A 19,816-nucleotide genomic window follows, 5' to 3' on the forward strand; every position below is an offset into this window, starting at 1 on the left:
GTTCATAAGATGTTTTATTTTTCTTCGGGTCGCCTTGGTATTAAAAATGATACGGCGGCGTAGATACGGCCGAAAAGAAGAAAAAAAAAGACATTTTATGTCTACGTGGTACATTGTGTCTATAGCGAAACATGAAATGAAAAGAATCCCCCCCCCCCCCTAAAAAGAAAATTTGGTATGTTTGAAAGAAGGACGGGTGTCACATCATCAATGGAGACCAAAGAAGGAAGTTGGCTCGGTTAATGTTGGAAGAAGAAGCTTCCGTTACGTTTCACTTGTAGTTTTTTCCGCTTTTTTTTTAAATTGGGGACTTATTTAGTGTCAATCAGAAAATCTGCCTGTGACAGGAGGGACGACGTCTCTGCGGTGTTGTTGGTACACCACCAAACGAAACAACAAACCATCTGTTTGAACAAGAGGAATGCTTCTTTGGGGGAAAAAGCTTTCAATCATCGAAAATGAAGAAAAGCTTTGAAAGGAAACAATGTTTGATCAACCACAATCGTTCAGATTGGGAATTTGATCAAATTGTATTTGGGCACAGCCAATTTCCGAGTGAAATGTACCTTGAAAATCTCGGTGCAAATAGGAAACGGTGGACATATAAAAGAATGAATGGCGACGGACGTTGGCGAGCAGATGGTGTCTTTTGGTTGCGGATACGTGTGAGGGGGTGGGGGAGGGAGGGTAAAAAAAAAAAAAAAGGACGGGGTAAAAATCTAAAAGTTCCGGTTCCGGAAAAAATTCCAAACCACCAAATATAATAAAGAAAAAAAGAAAGCGGAAACGTATGAAGCAAACGGCATAGACAATTTTCAACGTCCGTCAACACTTCTTCTCTTCCTACCAACTTCACGTCATCACCCAACATCAACTGCCGCCCGCCAAAGCAACTCCCCTCCAAGCCATCGGACTTTTTTTTTTGTTTCTTTTCAGATTTGATTTTTTTTAACGACTTTCCCCGAAAGAGAGAGAGAGAGAGAGAGAAGTGATGATTCAACCTTTTATTTAGATTCCGTCGGCGAGAGAAGGGAGGGGGTTTTTCTTTTGTGTGTGCGCCATCCGAAATTAGTTAGGAGGAAGAAGAAGATTGCGGCTCGGGTTTTTTACTTCTTGTGTAAAAAGGGGGAAAAAGGTGCGCTGCTGCCAACACTAAATAGATTGATGTTAAATGCATCAAAAAAGAAGAAGAAGAGACGCATATAAAGATGATGATGAAGAAGACAAAGTTTTTTTTTTTTTTTACTACTACGGGCCCCCTCCTGCTGGTAGAATAACACAACACCAGCCCCGAAAATAGAAGAAAAGAGAAAAAAAGAAAAAAAATGAACCAAAAAGGCGGTTGTTAATTAACCTTCTCTATCTCTTTTCGGCTTCTCATCTAATAAGAGAATTATTTTGTTTTTGTTTTTTCTTCCAAAGGATAAAAAAGAGAAGGGGAGAGAAGAGGCGCTAAAAGAATTCCATCGGCTATTTCGTCTTTTAAATACATTTCCCCCGTCGATTATTCTCTTTTTTCTTTTAATTTAGAGATCCAATCGATAGAAACCAATTTTTAAAATATCTAATAATAATCAATGTGAGAGCGTATGTACCTAATCACTTCTCCTTGCCCAGCAGCGGTGGAAATATACTTTCGTTTTGGGGGTCCGAATCAAAAGAGAAAAATCCAAATCAGAAAGGAAAAAGAGGCTGAAAGAACACTTGAATTTAATCCAATCTCAACCGTCCAGGAGCGAAACCAAAACCCAAACGGTCTCGTTATTCAAACACACACTGCTGTTCGGGGTAGTTGGTTGTTGTTCAGAGTGGTCGTGTCTCGCTATAAACGCACTCGCAGAGAATCCTGGGCACGTTTCCAATTTCCGAATGAAGACCAAATCAAACAGAAAAAGGAACGATAATCACTCGGTTCTTCTCTCCTGGACAACGAACGAAACCAAACGAAACCTCATGCACAATCGCACGACACACAAATGCACACCCAAACACACAATAATAATGAAAACAACACTGAGGTCGTCGGTCGATAAGAAAGAAAAACAATAATTGGCAGTCGCAAATTTTTTTTAAAAACAAAACAAAAATTTTGTCGATTATTTTTCGTCGGAGGAGCAACAATTCGGCGCTACACTCCCGCACGTCGTCCACTACCAAACTGAAGGTCTACATGGCCACCAGAGTGACGGACGGTACACACACACACACAAGTTGAGTGGGAATTTCTCCTGAGGGTGGTTGGGAGGGGGGGAGGGGAGAGAAAGAGGAGGAGGAGGGCAGGTAAAAAAAAAAAAAGAAAAAAGAAAAAAAAGGTAAAAAAGAAGAATTGGTTAAAGATGGAGAGAATGAAAGAATCTAATAATAATCAAAAGGTGTGCTCTCGGCGGAACAGGTTGTGTCTGGCGACTACACCACGCGTCTAGCCAAAAGATGCTACGCCCGAGCCATCGCACCTTTTAGTAGTAGTAGCAGTACACTATTCCTCTTCTGCTCGACCAATAAGGAGATGGAATTGTAAAAATAAAAAAATAAAAAAATAAAAATAAAACAGCATTTTCTGGGAGGAGAACCAGGGCGGAGGAGAGTGATGTGGACAAGAAGGAAAAAGGTTGACGAGTCTGTGACATTTTTGATTCATTTCCGTATCAAAACCCAACGTGTGTGTCACACACACACGTCCATCCTCCTCCTCCTCCTCTTCTCGGTTGGGATTTTTGAGGTCGACCTCAGAAGAAAAGAGGGTCAACGGACGTTTAGGAATTGGAAAACCAAATAAACACCAAAATATACGAAAACATTCCAGTTGCTTTGGCGCAGTGGTGGAGCGCTGGGCTACTCTCTTTTTATGGCAACGTTTGTTGACGCGCCAAATTAATCAACCTGGCGTCGTCAGGCTTCCCTCCCCCCCCCCCCCCCACGTCCAATTCAAAACCGTTTTGGCGAAAACACGCAAACAACGGAAAAAACCTGAATAAGAACCTCTCCTCTCGTCCACTTTGACGGGTGTCATTCCGCCAACCATTTTCTTTTTTCTTTCTGTCTTCTACGCATCAACTCAATTTCAAAAAAAAATAAATTCCATCGATGATGGCGGAGGAGAAGACTAGTTTTCAAATTTTCAATTGAAAGATTTTTTTGAAAAAGTTACGTCCGAGAGAGACTCCCGACGGCGTAACTTTGGTTTGTAATTTTCTACGAAGGCCAAATCCCAGAAAGAAGAAAGAGAAAAGAGAGAAAGATTGAAGAAGATTCTTGTGACTTGAGGGCGTGGGGGGGTTTGTCTATGATGGCGGCCCGCTGCTGCTGTCGAAGAGGAGGAGGTACTACTACTACTACTACTACTGCTAGTACTACTAAGAAGAACCTGTTGTGTGAGCTCCGTGTTCCCTTTATTTTATTTTTCACCTTTTGTTTCTTCTCTTTGCCCAACCGGAGCTCGAGGTTGGAATATCTAAGAAGAAGAAGAAGGTCCTTCTTTCTTCTACTTCTACTGGTGATGGACATGAGCTGGCAACCTGCTCCTATAGCGCCCCCTCCTGGCGGAGTTCTCCATCGCAACAAGAACGAAACCCCCCCTTGTTGAATTGCCCAAGTGCAGTGCACACCCCATCGGATGGCCACCCGAAAAATAAAACAAAAAAACAAAATAAAATCCGAGACCGTATAGTTTAAGAGACGGACTCTGCTGACGTACTACGGTGGAAGAGAGACCCACGAGTCTTCCCTTCGACCGCAAAAGGAGGAAACCTGCGGGGGAAAATAATAATAAAAAAGAAACCGCAGTCGTAAGTCGTAACCAAATCAGGGTGTCCGCGTCTGCGGTGGTTTTCTTCTTCTTCTTTGAGGACGAGGGGCGCCCGGCCCGGCCTCAAAATCATCAAGAAATAAAAGAAAAACAAGAGGGCGGGCGGCCTATACGGCGTCGTACAACTTTTTGTCTCGATTGACACTCGATGCCCAATGTCGACATCCAACACCAACGCCGCCATCCAGCCGCGGCCGCATATCCCCCTTTTATTTTTACCCCCCTCTGGCTGATCCTCCAGGACGTTCTCGGCGAATGAAAAATATTTTCATTCGAAAGAAACTCGAATTGTTTTGGCAGCCTGACAAGTTTGAAGGCTAACTTTCATTCACGACCCAATTGCGAATCATTAATTCATTATCGATGGAGAAAAACAAGTGAATCAACACAATCAATCGAAACTTTCTATTCCGAACCTTTCTCCCAGCTGTGTGTGGGTCTCTATAGAGTCTCGTCTCTCCAATTCAAAATAGAAATGTTTTTACATCATGCAGGAAGACAAAATAAGAAAGAAAAAAAAATCAAATCCGGATTTCTTCGACGGAAAATTCCTTCCGGATAGTGCTTGGCTTTTGCTATACACACAACCAACATCTTTCTGGGGATGATTCCCAACAAATCTCTACAGATTAGTTCCGTGCCTTATTAACTTCTGGAGAAGAAAGAAACTTCTCTCTACGCATACAAAATAAAGTATTAAAGCCTCTTTTTCGACGTTTGGGATCTTTTCTTTTATTTGAACGAGAAAAAAAGAAAAAGAAAAAAAGCTGACTAGGTGGTTTCCTCATTATCATTTTGAGAGACCGTCTCTTCTTCTTCTTCTTCGGTCCGTCCCACCTCTTCTCCTAATCAAGACATAAAAAACAGACTCTTCCAAAAAAATATATATATCTCTACTAATATACAACCACGAAATAACAGAGCCCGGACAGAGAGAGAGAGAGAGAGAATCATCCAGCCAAAGCTAAAGATTACCCATCCATGTATCTTTTAATATTTCTGAACTATCTCAAATTGAGATCACACACGGAGTAAAAAGGGGAAGAAGAAGAAGAAGAAGAAGAAGAGAACCTGGTAGCTAGGCCTTTGCATTGGAACAGGTCCTCCACACGTCTCGTAAGAACATGGATCGTTCCTCTCGTAAATCAAGTCAAGTTGTTTTAACGACTTTTTTCGTCTTCTTCTTCTTCTTCTTCTTTTGTGGACGTTGTTCGAATTTTAAAACGGTTTCAACTCGTGTCGATTTTTAAAGACGGCCTCGATTGCCCGGCCACATGCTATATATACCTACTGGTCTACTGCTGGTCTTTCTGAAGGGACAAATAAAGATGGACAAAAGGGGATAAAAGTTGAAGACAAAAAAAAGGAAAAAGATTCTGAAAAGAGAAAAAAAAAACCGTTTTTGTTTAGCTTGCCTTATTTTTATCCCCCAAAATTGGGGGTTTCAGACAAAGTGGGGGTGAAAATGACGTAGAAAGAGGGAGGAGAGATACACACTTTGTATATATTGTGTGTGTCCACTTGATGATTTACTACCCCCCCCCCCTCTCTCTCAAGTCCCCCCCCCCCCCCACCCTAAATGAATTTTCTGGGCCAAAATTTAAGGGAGAATCGTTTTTTTTTTTCTTTTCCTTCTCTTCTTTTTTAAAAATACAGGTGCCCAAAATCGAATCGTAAATTGGTGTCGCCGAGGAATCCTCGATATCGTATACTACAACCACACGCGTACAAACATATTTAGACCCTGGAATTATAAATCATCCATCAAAAACACGCGAGTTCATTTCTTTTCTTTTTTTTTCGACGAGAGGGACGGGTGGGAATCCCAATAAAAATGCAATTAAAATCAACTTTGGAGGGAAAATAATTTGACGAGAAAGTCTTTTTTAGATAATAATAAAAAAAACCAAAACAAACCCCCCCCCCCCCCCAGGAAATTAAGGATAGGAAAAAAAATAGACACAAATGGGAAATGACTCTATTGTTGTAAAAAATTTAGCTCCAGGAGTTGGGTGATGGGGGGGGGGGGAAACAGAAATATTTCCAGTTTGTGCATACATACACACATTGTACAGTAACTTTTAAACCACTGTTAAACCACTGTCTGTGATGTGTGTGTGTGTGTGTGATGAACCCTTTCATTTTCTCTACACACATACGTACACACACAAACACCTGAAATGTCAACATTCCTTTCGGGGTATTTTTGAATTTCAAATCACCCGCCCCTTTTCTTTCTCTCTCTCTCTCCCTCTCTCTTTCCCGAAGCCTCACGCATTTCAATATCGCCCCCGGTATGCGTGCGTGCGTGCGGTGGCTTGTCGGCGTTCACCAAATCTTTTTTTTTTTCTTTTTTTCATTTTTCCTCCCCATTCCAAAACCACTAGAAATTGTTTTTTCTTCTTTTACCGGATTTCATATTTCCCCCCTAAATCTATCGTAGGGGAAAGAAAAAAAAGAAAAAAAAAACAATTTCCCAATGTGTACATCTTCTCACTGTTAAACTATGTCATTTTTTTTTTCATTTTTTTTGGTCTTGATCAAAATGGAGAAGATTCTAGAGAGTCTCCCGGTGGGGTGTCGTCCTTACTTGGTGTCGGGAGCAACCTGTTCCACCATATCGAGTCACCCACAGGAGGCACAGCTAGAGTCTGTCCCAATACTATTATGGGGTTCGTTCTCTGTCTCTCTCTCTCTCGACGTCTTTTTCTTTCTTTGAAAAAAAGAAGAAGAAGAAGAAAAAGTGATGTTATCTTCGATTCTCGATCGTCAAGGGTCGAGCTCTTTTTTTGGGGGGGATTCTTTATGGCCCTACTTGGGCGAGTATATGAATTATTCTCGGATGATTCCCTCCGCCATTCAAGGTAGCGCTCCATAAACCAAAAAAGCAAGACAAAAAATATAAATATAAATAAAATAAAACGGCCAAGTCAGAAAAAAAGTCGACGAATGTCAATCACGACGACGCGAAAATGTACAATAAAAGAACCCAACAAAAAAAAACAACTAAACTAAACAGGTGTCCCCTTTTTTCTTCACTATATCTATCACAATCTATCCATCTATCGTGGAATTCGATCGCGGGTTCAGTCAGTCGCAGGTTGGCAGTTCCAGCTCCTGGCTATATAGCTGCTCACAACAACAGCATCAACAACACAACCGCCATTTGCATCTTAGAGTATGTAAAAGTGACCTTCGATCAGAGACTAACCAATGGATGCGTTAGATTGACGGCAAGAAGAAGAAGAAGATCTAGAAAATGCAAAAGAAGAAGAAGATGAAGACGAATGAGTAAAAAAGTCGGAGAGAAAATGGATGTTGGAAGAAAGAAGAAGAAGAAGAAAACTCTGTATAACCGGTTGCCTAACAAAATCTAGCATGTTAATTTCAAAGAAAAAACCAGTCCGGTCCGCGTTCCTCACCCTCAACGTTTTTTTGACCGTAAATATTCGGAATGATGTAAGCAGACTAAAATTTAATAATATTCGGGAAGTCATCATAATAATTCAAAAAACATAACTTGAAAATATTGATGAAAAATGAACAAAAAAAAGCCAACGCAAAGGTGGAACCCCTACAGGGGAAACATGTTTTTTTTTTCTCTTCATCTTTTACCAATACCAAGTACTTTTTTTGTGTGTAAGGAATAAAATAAAATAATAATAAAGAAAAAAACGGAATAATTCATGGGTTTTAATGACGCCGCTGATTGGAGCTGATGAGTCAAGTATTGAATAAGAAAAAAGGGGGAAGAACATTTCCAGGTACAATTAGACGGTCGATTCACCAAGAAAAAGAAACGTGAACAAATCTCGGCAAGAGAGATGATTCCGCGCATTTTCGGCAGGCAGTGACTCGACTTATACCGTGGTGGAAGTTTAAATAAAAACTTTTCCTTTTTTTAATTCTTAATGAGTCGGTTCAACAAGTCACACACCAAAAAAAAAAATATATTTCAATCGTTTGCCATTTGGAATGGTGTAAAAAAAACGCTTTGTTTGATCTGCATCCTCTTCTTTTGCACGCCAGCGGGAGAGACACACACACGCGCGTGAGTGTGTGTGTGTGTCTCTGCTGTGGCGTGCATCAATGTCCTTTCTATAGATAAAAAAGAAAAGATATTCGGGCGACCGAGTGTTATAGAGAAGCCCTGCCGAGAAATAGTGAAATTTCGGTAGAGTGCCAATGAACCCTCGGCTACTAGACGGCCATCGCTTTCAAGAGAGGATAGAGAGAGGTTGACCTTCAGAGCAATGCAAAAGCGTCAAACGCGGGACACGAAAAGTTCCTTCTTCTTCAATCGAGCTGCTCAATTGAGAGAGAGAGTGTGTGGATATAACCGCGGGAGTCTTCTTCTTCTTTTTTTAAATTTTTTCACGTTCATTTCGTCCTTCTTCTTGTTCTTCGTCTTATTTTCAACGCCCATCTGTTTTGCATTATTTAACACATTTTCACGAAAAGGATAGAAACCAAAAATTTTAAAGGAAGAAAATAACATTTGATATCTTCCCAGGAAACACGCATATCATCGCATTACCCTTCCTCTCCCCTTCTTCTTCTTCTTCTTTATCTCTAGCTCCTATCATCACCTTTTGGCCGTTTTCACGAAACGGCGGCGGTGGCGGCGCGAGTCCGGTTAGAGGGAATTTATTTTTATTGTGATATCGTCCGTCTGTGATGCATCCGTCCGTCCGAATTAGGCGAAGCCACGGCACGGACGGACCATCAGACTAGAAGGGAGGGGAGGGAGGAGGCAGCAGGAGAGATGGATGTTGTTGGATAGCGTGCACCAGGATTTTTTTCCCCCCAAGTCGTCGTGATCGCCAATTGTGCAGTCCGCGTCTGAATCTCATTAGCATCTGATTTTTGCCAGCGCGCATAACAAACGAGATGGATTTTTCTGTTCCCTACTTGTCTGGAGGGGAGGGAGGGAATACAACTCCGGGCGGTGAATAAAAAAAAAAAAAACAAAAAAAAATAGAAAATAATTTTTTTTTTCTTTTTTTTTTTTCTATTTTTCTAAATTTTGGGAGATTTGTATTTGTCCGAAAAAAATTTCGTGTTTTCTCGTCTGGAATTTCTGTTACTTGGCTGATACGACGGCCCCTTAATTTTCGATTATGGAAACGGAGGCACTCTGGCGATAACAAGAAAAACTGGACACACGACCAAAGGAATCCGTCAACATTTTCATATTAGCCAAAAAAGCCAATAAAAATTATAGAAAAATTTCAGTCAAATAACAAAAACCGGCAAGACTACTATACTACTACTAACATACAACGTTGCTATCTGCATCGTTCGTCTCCCTGCATGTCCGCCAGATATGTATGCAAGCATGTAAAAAAGACGACGACGAAGAAGAAGAGGATTTTGTATAAAATCACCATGAATAATTCATCAACTGATCTACTAGTCTACTAGTCCCGGCCGTTGGGTTTTTTGAATGAGCTGCTGCTGGTGCTGCTGCCGTTGCTGCTCCGCTCATATTCCTCGCCATCGGTTCGCATCCAGCGACTGACTTGAATTTGAATGAGCACATACGCAGACACAAGAGTTGTTGTTGTTCACGTTGGGACTTTGGGCGATACACAATAGAAGGGCAAAAAAAAAGAGAGCCCCTCTTACCATTTTAACCGAACAAGACAAGAATCTTCTCCTCTTCACTTTTTAAGGCAAGAAACGACGACAAAATGTTAGACCATGGGGGTATGTTATTATTAACGGTTGTGACGTGTTTGTCATGGAAATAACCAAACCCTGAGGGTATTTTTTTTTTGAGGGGGTTCAATCCAATCGGTAGAGAAAAGAAAAAAAAAAAGAAATATGTGAATATAATTTTGTTTAAGGAAAAATAGATAAGACGTGCCATCGTCCCATTCGTCCGAGGGTTATAAATTTCACGCGGCCATCGCACCGGGTAGAAGGAGAGAGAGAGAGAAAGGAACTTATAATACACATACTATACACACGCCACACATATTTCTATTTTTATATTTTTACTTTCGTTTTGGACGGGAGTCGTAAAAGAAATGAACGGCAGCGGTGGTGCTGGTGTGGAGCGCCCGAGCGCCATATTCGAAAAAATATATTTTTATTATTTTTTTTCTTTCTGCTTCAAAAATATCTCTCGTTATCTGGATGGGGAGTGGCCATCAATGGATCGAAGACATGGACAACAATTTTCCAAATGAATGGGAGAGCTTATTTTGTCTCCCACTCTTCCAAGACGAAAGTGTTCCTTTATAAAATGGACGTGCTAGTTATCTCCCTTTTGACGATAGAGTACTGCTTCGAGCCAACGGGAAAAATCAACAAAAGCCGCCATCTCCAAAACAACAACAACAACAACAATCAAATAACCGAAAGAAGAAGAAGAAGAAAAACAAGCCAACCAGAAAAAGGCCTCGGCTATCGGGAAAAAGAAAAAAAAAAAAGAGCCGAAAGGGGTTTGGGCGAACCCAAGAAAGAAGAAGATCACAAAAACTCGAATGAAACAAGAAGGAAAGAAAAAAATAAATATAAGATAGCTTAGAGAAAATGGCCGAAATGATATTAAAAAGGCGAAAAGATAAAAGGCTCGTGTGTGTGTGTGTGTGTGTAAGATTAACTAAAGGCAGATTGAGAATAAGAGAGTCTTTGACGATGCGACCTTGGGTCTCCGGCCAAGGCGCACCTTTTCCCGAACGAAAAACAGCATGTGTTGAACGTGAAATGGCCAACAAGCGACTACAACAACACCTGTGCGTTCGTGATATTCCTCCTAGCTCTATCTTTTCCCCCCTTCTTTATTTTATTTTAAATGGCTCAAATGGTCACGGATCTTCCACCTCGTCTCCCTTTTTTATTTAAAGATAGTTGTCTGTATCAAAATAAGAAGGTTGACAAGTCTGCTGACCACGACCTCCACGTTAATGGGCAACTACGCAGAAGCTAAAAAACTTCACTCGCCAGCCGAAAACAAAAAACAAAAAAACAAGCGACTCCAAAGATGGCAGAGAAATAAATGTTTCATCGCAAAATTATTATTATTTTTATTATTCTCCTCGAAATCCCTGGACTCTGGCCAAAAATAATGTAACCAAAAAAACAAAAAAAAACAAAAAAAAGTCATCTGACAGCTGTTACGCAATTCAACTTCTCTATCTGTCCTGTTCTTTTTTTTTTCCCGCCATGCTGGAAGAAAAAAACTTCCCACTGCGTGAATGTCAATTGAAATCAGAAGAGGAGAAAAAAAGTTCAAACATTTTCTCGGTGGTGAAACATTCCGAAACGAAATGCGACGTGCTGGAAGGTGAACCATCCATATAAGAAAAGAACCCGAAAAGAAAGAGGATAGCGCAGTTAAATACACACGGAGAGAGAGAGAGACAGCGACTGAAAGCCAAATATATTCAAATGAACCCAACTTAGCACCACCGCCCCGAGTTCAAGGATATGTTTCTCCTCGAGATAGAGATAGAGAAAGAGAGAAAAAGAGGCAAGACAACAAATGGCTGTACACGTATAGAGCGACTGACGTTACACGTACGTGAAACGTCACAAACGGGCCGTAACGAACAACAGAAACAAAAAAGCGGCTGACGACGTTGCCGAATGCAGAAATCGAAGAAGAAAAAACAAAATGTGTTTTAAAAAATACACACACGGTATGAATTTAAAGTCAAGGGTTTCTTTTGATTCGACAGAATGATGAAGATGAATCGCTATTCACACCCCCCCAAAAGACCATCGATTCTCATCGGTTGGACGTGAATTGTTTTCAATTATATTTCTAGAAAAAGTGTTTAGAAATCTGCAAGTCACAAAAAATCGATCGTCGTGACGTCATTCGGGAAATAATCATTATCATTTTGAAGGGTGGGGGGTGTTATAGTTACACCGTCAAGTTTTTTTGTGTTTTTAATTCTTTGTAACTTTTCAATTTCTCTTTGATCTAATTGTTTCCGTGAATTCGGCGCCAGGTGGAGTCATCGCCGCGTGAATCAATCACGGGGAATAAGGGATCTCGCAGGTGTCGGGATGATGAACCGATTACGGCACGCCATCGATACCCGAGAGTCGCATATTATTTATGAATTCCTTTGGGGTTTTTTGGGTTTTTTAAAAAGAGAAGAGAGATGATTATATTTCACCTGAGACGCGGTGCTGAGCAAAAATACCCAGGCACTATAGTTATTACACCGTCGTGTACTAACGTACCGGTTGGCCTTGGAAACCGATCAAATTACGTCAAACAGGTTTCTAACAAGGAGGGAGATTTCATCATCATCAATTCCCCCCCCCCCCCCCCCAACAAAATTCTTCTTCCTTTTTTCTTCTTCAAAACGAAAAAAGAAATTCTTTTATTCTACGCTGCACACAACAGCTTTAATGAAGGTGACAAAACTTTTTGGAGTGACACGCTACTGTTGATAAATAATCAGCGATAGTAATCCGCACCTACTGCGTCTGGGAGCCAAGCCAACCTGATTTTGTTTCATTTTTAATACGCCAAAGGATGATTGACGTCGGCTGACGCATTTGCTAACGAGGTGGGATTTATACTTAACACAAAATGAAAATTCCTCGACAGCTTTTCTTTCTCCCATTCCTTTGTTGTTTCTATTTGTTTTGTTTTGCTCTTCAGATGTTCCATTCTTGTTGTCGGCCAACACGGGGCGCAATAGACACACTTAAACACACACACAGACACACACCTGGCCAGCAGCAGTTGTGCCGCACCTTTCTGACAAAAGATTCTTTTCTGGTAGAAGAAGAAGAAGAGATAATCATATCCCAAGAAAATAAAAATAACGACGGATAAACCCTCCAGCTGCTGCTGCTGCTGCATAGGATAAAATAAAAAGCTTTTTGGCATCGTCGCATGTTTGTTCAACGTCAATCCCGTCCGTCTCCTTCGTTTCTTACGTGTGTAGATATAAGCCAACTACCTCCGACTTCTTTCCACAGATATCAAATTCCGTCATCCGGAAAGAGAAAAGAAAAAAATAAAAAAGTCTCAACGTTTTCTTTTATTCAACACCGGAGACTTTTTTCTTCTTCTTCTTTCTTTCAGGTGAAGGGGAACGATCCCAAGCCAAAAAGGCGGAAGAGGGACCGACTTTTCTCAAAGAGTATCTTTTTTTTTTCTTGAATCTTTAATAGACGGCTATTTACACCTTTGATAGATTTATTGATTCTTTCAAGACATTTTCTCATTCCTTTTATTTCTTTTTTTTTTTGAAAGATGAGAATCCTGTCGAGTGGAGTGTGAATGTCTGGGACGCCAAAGAAAAAGAAACAGTCGGGATAGAGTCGATGCAATGGATCCATCAACATTTTTACAAGAGGTGAAGTGCCACCTGTTGAGAGGCGCCCACTTTCTTCTTTCTCCCCATCGCTCGGCTGTGCTGTTGTTGTTGTTCGCCGGCGATACACAACAGCAGAGAGAGAGAGTTTGGGGCCAACGTATAGTTTATTAGAGTCTATCACTGCACACACCCGCCTCTATATTCACAGATGTAATAATCATCATTCAAAATGGTTTTATCCCTTTCACAATTGCGAGCGTATCCATCATCCTTTTAATAAGCCGAAAAGAGATACCCGAAATTGAAATTAAAGAACGCCAAGTAATGTTATGTATCTAGAGAGAGAGTGAAAGGAGGGAATCTTGAAGACCTGCCAGGGAATTTCAGCTCTGGACGACCTGGTTGTTTAAACAAGTGAAATAATAAAAAAAACTTTGAGGAATGGGACTGGAGGGACCGACAAAAGTGTTTAACCCCACCAACATCACCAGTGGCAAAGCAGCAACCCAAAACAGATGATGACAACTTCAATGGGGCCTGGGCATTCGAGTTTTGGTGTAACCTAAATATTTCTTCTTCACCTTCGCAGTCTACAAAGGAATCTCCCTTTTCATTCTTTACACTTCAACACAAGAGGAATCTCTCTCTCTCTCTCTTCTATTTAAGGAGAGAGAAAAATAAATAAATTAAAATCACCCAAAGTCGTTTGAGAGAGAGAACCTTCTTTTTGATATCAAAATCAAAAGTCCCGTCGTCGCATTCCACTACCCCGGAGAAATAAAAAAGGGGGCTGGACGTGGAGCAACTCCAACAATCCCCCAACAAAACACTACACACACACCAGAGTGGAAAGATCCGGCCAATGTTTTCAATCGCAGGGAATTCGGCTGTTAAAAATGGATGTAACGGAATAGGATGATGAAAAGAGCGATGCAAATCAAATGAGCTGGATTCAACACCTGGGCCAGCCAGCCGACTGGATGGCCGAGATGTGTAGGCATAGATTTGAGACGTCTAGCACTACAAAGAAATATTGAAAGGAAATATACCATTATATACATTTCTAACTGTATGTACCAAGATGATGGGGTGGAGAGAATCCTTTCTAATCAAAAGGAATGCCTTTAACGCAAGAGGTAAGAACACAATGGAGAGGGGGTTCATTCGTCAGTCTCGTCGGCAAAGCTCTTTACACACCGCACTGTACTTTGAGTGTGTGTGTGTGTGTGTTTAAAAACATAACAAACAACACAGAGAAGGACGTATAGATAAATTACAAAAATAGCCCCTCCATCTCATTTCAAAGGGTAGTTTTTTCTTTTTTAAAAAGAGAGAAAAAAAAAAAGATTTTTGATCGTTCATAAATTACCGGAGAAGGAGGGATTATACTGTACAATATCTATGTATAGATTGAAAAAGAAAAAAAAATCCTAGTCAAGTTTAAGAATTCAAAAATTCTCTTTTTCTTGAAGGGTTGTACTGAACTTGAGTATTTCTCTTTTCCCCCCTTTTGTTCCTCCTCCTCCTGCCATCGTCGTAATCATAGGGTTAGTCCTGCTGGATACGTACGCATATCCGAATAAACATCCTCAAGACTCAAGAGAGTCTTGAGAATAAACAAAAGAAAAAGGGGGAAATCAAACGGAAAGAAAGAAAATCTAATATCATTTGAAACGGTACACCCACCGCCGCCGAAGAATATCAATAGTAAAAAATTAAAAATTTCGAATTTTTCTTCCATGTCGACACGAACTAGAAAAATTCGAAAATCCTTGGAACACATTTCAACCGAGATGATTTGAATCATGGTCTGTAAAGAAACCAATGATTATTGGGTTGTCGCCTCCCACTACTACTCGACGGTCACGCTAGAGTCGATAGGGAAGAAATTAAGTTAAAAGGAAAATCTTTTCCGAGAAGTCCAAGAATCCGTTGGAAATCACCAGGGGTCTCTTACGGAGCAGTAATCTCCCACTTACTACCGATAGTAAAAAAGAAACAGAAAATCTCGGTTGATTATATTCTCAATTCACGAAATCGGATGACAATTAGAATTGGAATTTCTAAAAAAAAAATAAATAAATAAAAAGATTAAACACAAGAAGAAGCCGTTTCTTCCTCACAATGAACCCTGGGAGTAAATAACTATCACAAAAGTGTCGACTCTTTAAAAATTCAAAGAAAAATTCCTCGTTTGAATATCTCGGCAGGTCGTCCCTCGTTGAGAAATGGACAAAACAAAAATGGGGAGGGGGGCTCCCTGAGCTAAATGGAGGATTTAAAAGATATTCTTTTTTTTTTTTTGTTTAAATGAATCGAGCGTGATGAAAGAGATGGTGCGGTCGGTCGGTTGTCGGGAGTTATTTCAAGGCCTGTTGAGCCTGGCGGCGAATGAAAAAACAAAACACAAAAATAAAAGGAACCACAAAATCCTTTTTGCTTTCGTCTTTTGGCTGCAAGTTCCACTTCATCACATATTTACAGACACGCGTCCTGATAGTCTCCGATTTCTCTCCCGTCACCCGAGTGTGTTGCTGTCCCGCGCGAGAGTACGGGAGACATGACGAAACACAAACATTTCACACAAATTTTCAAACGTGTGCATACGAAATCATTGATGAAAAAATCGTGTCGTGTCGTTCGTCGACAAGAATTTACTCGGAGATTTTGAAGGACCCCCTTTATTTCGCCGGTAAAAAAGAAAGAAAAAAGGCTAAAACAAATTTCAGCATTTATAAACAATGCGTCGTCGTCGTGTGTGCTGGCGAATGCTTCAGACTGTTTGAATCTTTCGGCGTGTTGTGTGTCGTTGTTTTTTCCCCCTTAATCTTATTCACCTTCTACCGAGGGAACCACTATCGGTAGAGACAAGAAAATCCCAAGGTAGTAGTGGAACAAGTCGAAATGACGTCATTTCACTTGTGTTTCAAGGGAAATCGTGAGGCCGAGATTAAGTTCGAGATTGAGAGGGTATATAAAAATCGTGAAAAAAACCAAAGGAAAACAAGGCCGAGGCCTCTACTAGTGAGTCAACAGGTTGTGTGTGCGGTTACTGACGGAATTTTTGCCCAGATGGCTAGCGACATCTAGCGGTCACTTACCGAAACAAGTGTAGCAGTCTGGCGGCAATCTTCGGCGTTTGGCCGCCAACCGAGCACGATTTCTATGGGCATCTTGTAATTCCGTTGAAATTCAAACGTTTCCTTCGAATTGATAAAATTGACGGAATAGTAATGGCCAATGCCATTACGTCACCGCCACTGTTAGACTTTGTCACGATTCACAATTATCTACCGTTGGCGTTCGGTAAAAAGTTGGAAGCGAGTCGTGGACTGGCCGTGATGGAGGCCATTATCGTGGGCTGGAAAGATTCGAATATTCAAAAGGACACCAAGCTCACTGGATCGCACACGTGGTCACAAATGGAAAGAGGATCAGAGAGAGAGGAAGTCTTTTGTGTCTTCACCAGTTGGGGAAACAAACAAAAAAATGGTTAGCTATAGTTTCACGTACGGTACACACTCAAACATCCTGTTTGCACGCCATGGCAAACAACGTGGAGCTCACACACTCACATCCGTTGACTTGCAGTCGAAACAAAAGTTTTTTTTTTCTCTCTCCTTTTCAAACAGACGTATAAATTATCCTATAAAAGGACGAGTGTGAACTGAATACGAAATCAATCTGTCTCCAACAAGAATTTTTCTCCACACTCGAAATCCTGGAGGCAGACACTGGGGGCCCACACGACTGATGTGCTTCTGCACGTTGCCAAAGCCGCGAGCACTACTAAACATTCACATTACTCACGTAGGTAAAACCAAAAAAAAAAAAAAAATTCCTTTTTTTTTCTTTTCTTTTCGCTATAACGTTCTAGTCTGCCACCTTTACACAAAAACGAAACTCGTGTGTGCCAAAAAGGAAAACAAAACAGAAAACAGGCCGAATAATAAGAAGAGAATCAAGGATCTACTGCGCGTGTCGACCGCAAGAGGAGCACCGCCCGAGGTGCAATTGATGTAGTAGTAAGAAGACAAGGTTGTTGCGAAATAAATAAGAGGTCTCTCACTCACTCACTCACTCGCGTAACGTTACTAACAAATGCAAGGCTCGGATGATGACTGGTTGCCTCCGCCGAAATGGTAGGGCTATTACATGCATGTGGGGGGAAGCCACAAAACGATGAGAGAAGGATGGCCTCAAGACGCTCGCGCCCTCAAACAGCAGCCAGCACAACCCCCACCCACTTCCGCTGCTGGGTATCTACCTTTACCAGTCTACTACTACTACACACCTCCGAGAGTTTGTTGTTTTCAAAAGAAACGACAATGAAAAGAAGGTCGCGGGAAACGGCTGAGGGCTGACAAAGTTGTTTTTTTTTTTTTTTTCCTTTTTCTTTTTTCTTCTGTCGGGAAAAAAGTGGGAGTATCTATACTTTTTTCAAAAGACATTTTCTTGTTATTGGATCGAGGTCGCTTCCATCTTTTTATTTTTTGAGCGGGAAATTCTTTTGATTTAAATACCGTACGCTAGTATTACCGTATTACACACATCTTTTGCGTGCTGCTAATAATTCCTTATTGACTCACTCATCCGGTGTGTGTGTATGTGAGGATACGTCACAAAAATGTCAAGAGGAAGTTGGGATGTGAGAAACGGGTCAGCTCAAAATCGACACTGATTGGCTGAGAAAATAAATAAAGGATTGAAAAGAAGAAATATATACATTACTGTATTTCGGTGTAGGATGCCCGAAAAACTTTCTTCCGCCTTATACAATGTAATATGTGTTGGTAATGACAAGTAGCTAATGACAGGTTGGTATGTAACGCACACAGGTCTGTTGCTATTTTTTCCCCCTAGTTGAAAGCGAGCGACCAAGATAGGCAGAAAAGACCAAATTTTCAAGCGTACAATACTGTTGTTGTTGTTGTGGTCAACATTTTATTTTTATTTTATTATAGACTTGACCTGGATCCGCCCAGCCTTCTGGGCCGCTCTAGTTCCTTCACGGCCCACCGCCCACCCGTCGTCGCCATTGATCGTCCCAAGCGTCCCAAAGTTGTCCCGAACGGCAACTTATTAAACTGACCGGCTGAAAAGAATAAAAGCCGAAAGAAAGAAAGAAGGAAAAAAGAAAAAGACCCTAGAAAAAGAAGTTGAACTTGGTACGTAATCATATTTTCTCCTGCTGATTCTATAAGCCGCACACGATTCCTTTAAATCTTGCGTGAACGTGTCGATCCCCGTTAGATAGTAACGCGCCATCTTCCTTCGTGATAGACGGTCATCAAGGTAGGTAGGTAGCCCGACGGCGGTATGTGCTTGTTGTTGTTTTTCGCCGGAAGGAGTGGGTTGTTGGTGTTCTTCTTCTTCTTCTTCCCATTTTGGTTTCTCAACTGTTGGGGTCTCTCTTATCTCTTTGGAAGTTTGAATGATTTGCTGCCTCTTATACATATCTATATACGTATGCGTATGCGTATATTCTATGCGCTCTTATCTGTTCTTCTTCTTCTTCTTCTGCTCTTGTTGTATCTCGTTTCTAGTCCGACCAAATCACGGAAGAGTCTCGGAGAAAAAAAGATTCTTCTTCGTCTTCTTCTTCTGGTTGGACTTGGGCAGCACGCCATGTTAGCCCTAGAGCAGTAGAGCTCTACGCGTATGGCCAGCAGGTCACCCAACGACAGGTACATTCGGTCCGTTCTCTCTCCCATCTCATCGCAAGAGCCGGATGGCGCAAAAGCTTCCACAACGGTCACAACAGCGCACGAATTTGGAACCCGTCCAAAATGGGCAAAAAAGGCCAAAAGATGGATGGCCAAAGACGACCAACTTGGATGAGACAACTCGAGAAGAAGAAGAAGGAGGAAGATGTTTATGTATATATTGCCCCTGTCCTAATGGACTTGGGAATAAGAAGTCCCCCCCCCCCATCTTCCAAAACCAAACCAAACAAAAAAGATTGTGTGATGGCGCCAGAAGATGCTGCTGCTACTGACCCCGGAGATTCTCATCTCTCGCAAAAATAAACAAGACCCAAAAAAAATGTGTTTTTCTCCATGAAATTAATGAAGAGCGCCACATCAGCCAAATCCATTTGGAGACGATGCGAAAATGTTTTTATACATAGTTGAATGAATAATTAGAGTCGACTTTATGGTATTTAGATTTAAAAAAAGGGGGGAAATTCAAATAAAGAAAATAAAAAAAAGAGCTGTGGGATTTCTTTTTGGGTGGCGAGATAAGAGGAGATTTGAACGGGCGTGCACAGCGACTGCTGTGTGTCTATGCACTATCTCGCCCCCGTAAGGAGAAGAGAAACAATAGGACAGTATCACGATCATCATCGCCCATTTGAAGCTCTGCTGAAGAAAAAGAAAAAGAAAAAAAGAGGGAGGAATATAACGGGACTGCCGTGCAGCACAAGAGAATTACAGCCAACTAGGAAAATGCAGGAGGAGTTTGAAGGCGAGGGCACGTTCAATAGTCGAAGAAGAAGAAAACTTATTTATACACAATAATTTTTTTTTTTTTTCTGGCGTAATAAAAAGCGAATTGTAAGGTTACCAGGAATCGCTAACCAGCCGACACCTAGCCGGTAAATATATCGCCCAGGTGTGTTTGTATTTCTCTTATTTTCTTCGAGAGATATCCGGGATACTACTCGTCGTATGTATATACAATTGCAAATTTTGTTTCGGGACGACCGGGGGCCCCT

At 41.2% G+C, this 19,816-nt stretch overlaps 1 protein-coding gene across 7 annotated transcripts in view; it reads right to left on the minus strand.

Moving 5' to 3' along the window:
• The window catches only part of LOC124320213, a 103,131-nt gene that overhangs the window by 17,190 nt on the left and 66,125 nt on the right, over positions 1–19,816 (minus strand). The window contains exon 1 of one of the 7 annotated variants that reach the window (XM_046782962.1): positions 16,200–17,231. The exons of the other annotated variants lie outside the window; for them this stretch is intronic. Coding sequence (XP_046638918.1) covers positions 16,200–16,271 — 72 coding nt within the window. The 5' untranslated portion in view covers positions 16,272–17,231. Of the gene's footprint in view, positions 1–16,199; positions 17,232–19,816 lie in introns of those variants that run through there. 7 annotated transcript variants of the gene reach the window in all.

This window comes from Daphnia pulicaria, chromosome 1 (assembly GCF_021234035.1).
Source record: "Daphnia pulicaria isolate SC F1-1A chromosome 1, SC_F0-13Bv2, whole genome shotgun sequence".
NCBI lineage: Eukaryota > Metazoa > Arthropoda > Branchiopoda > Diplostraca > Daphniidae > Daphnia > Daphnia pulicaria.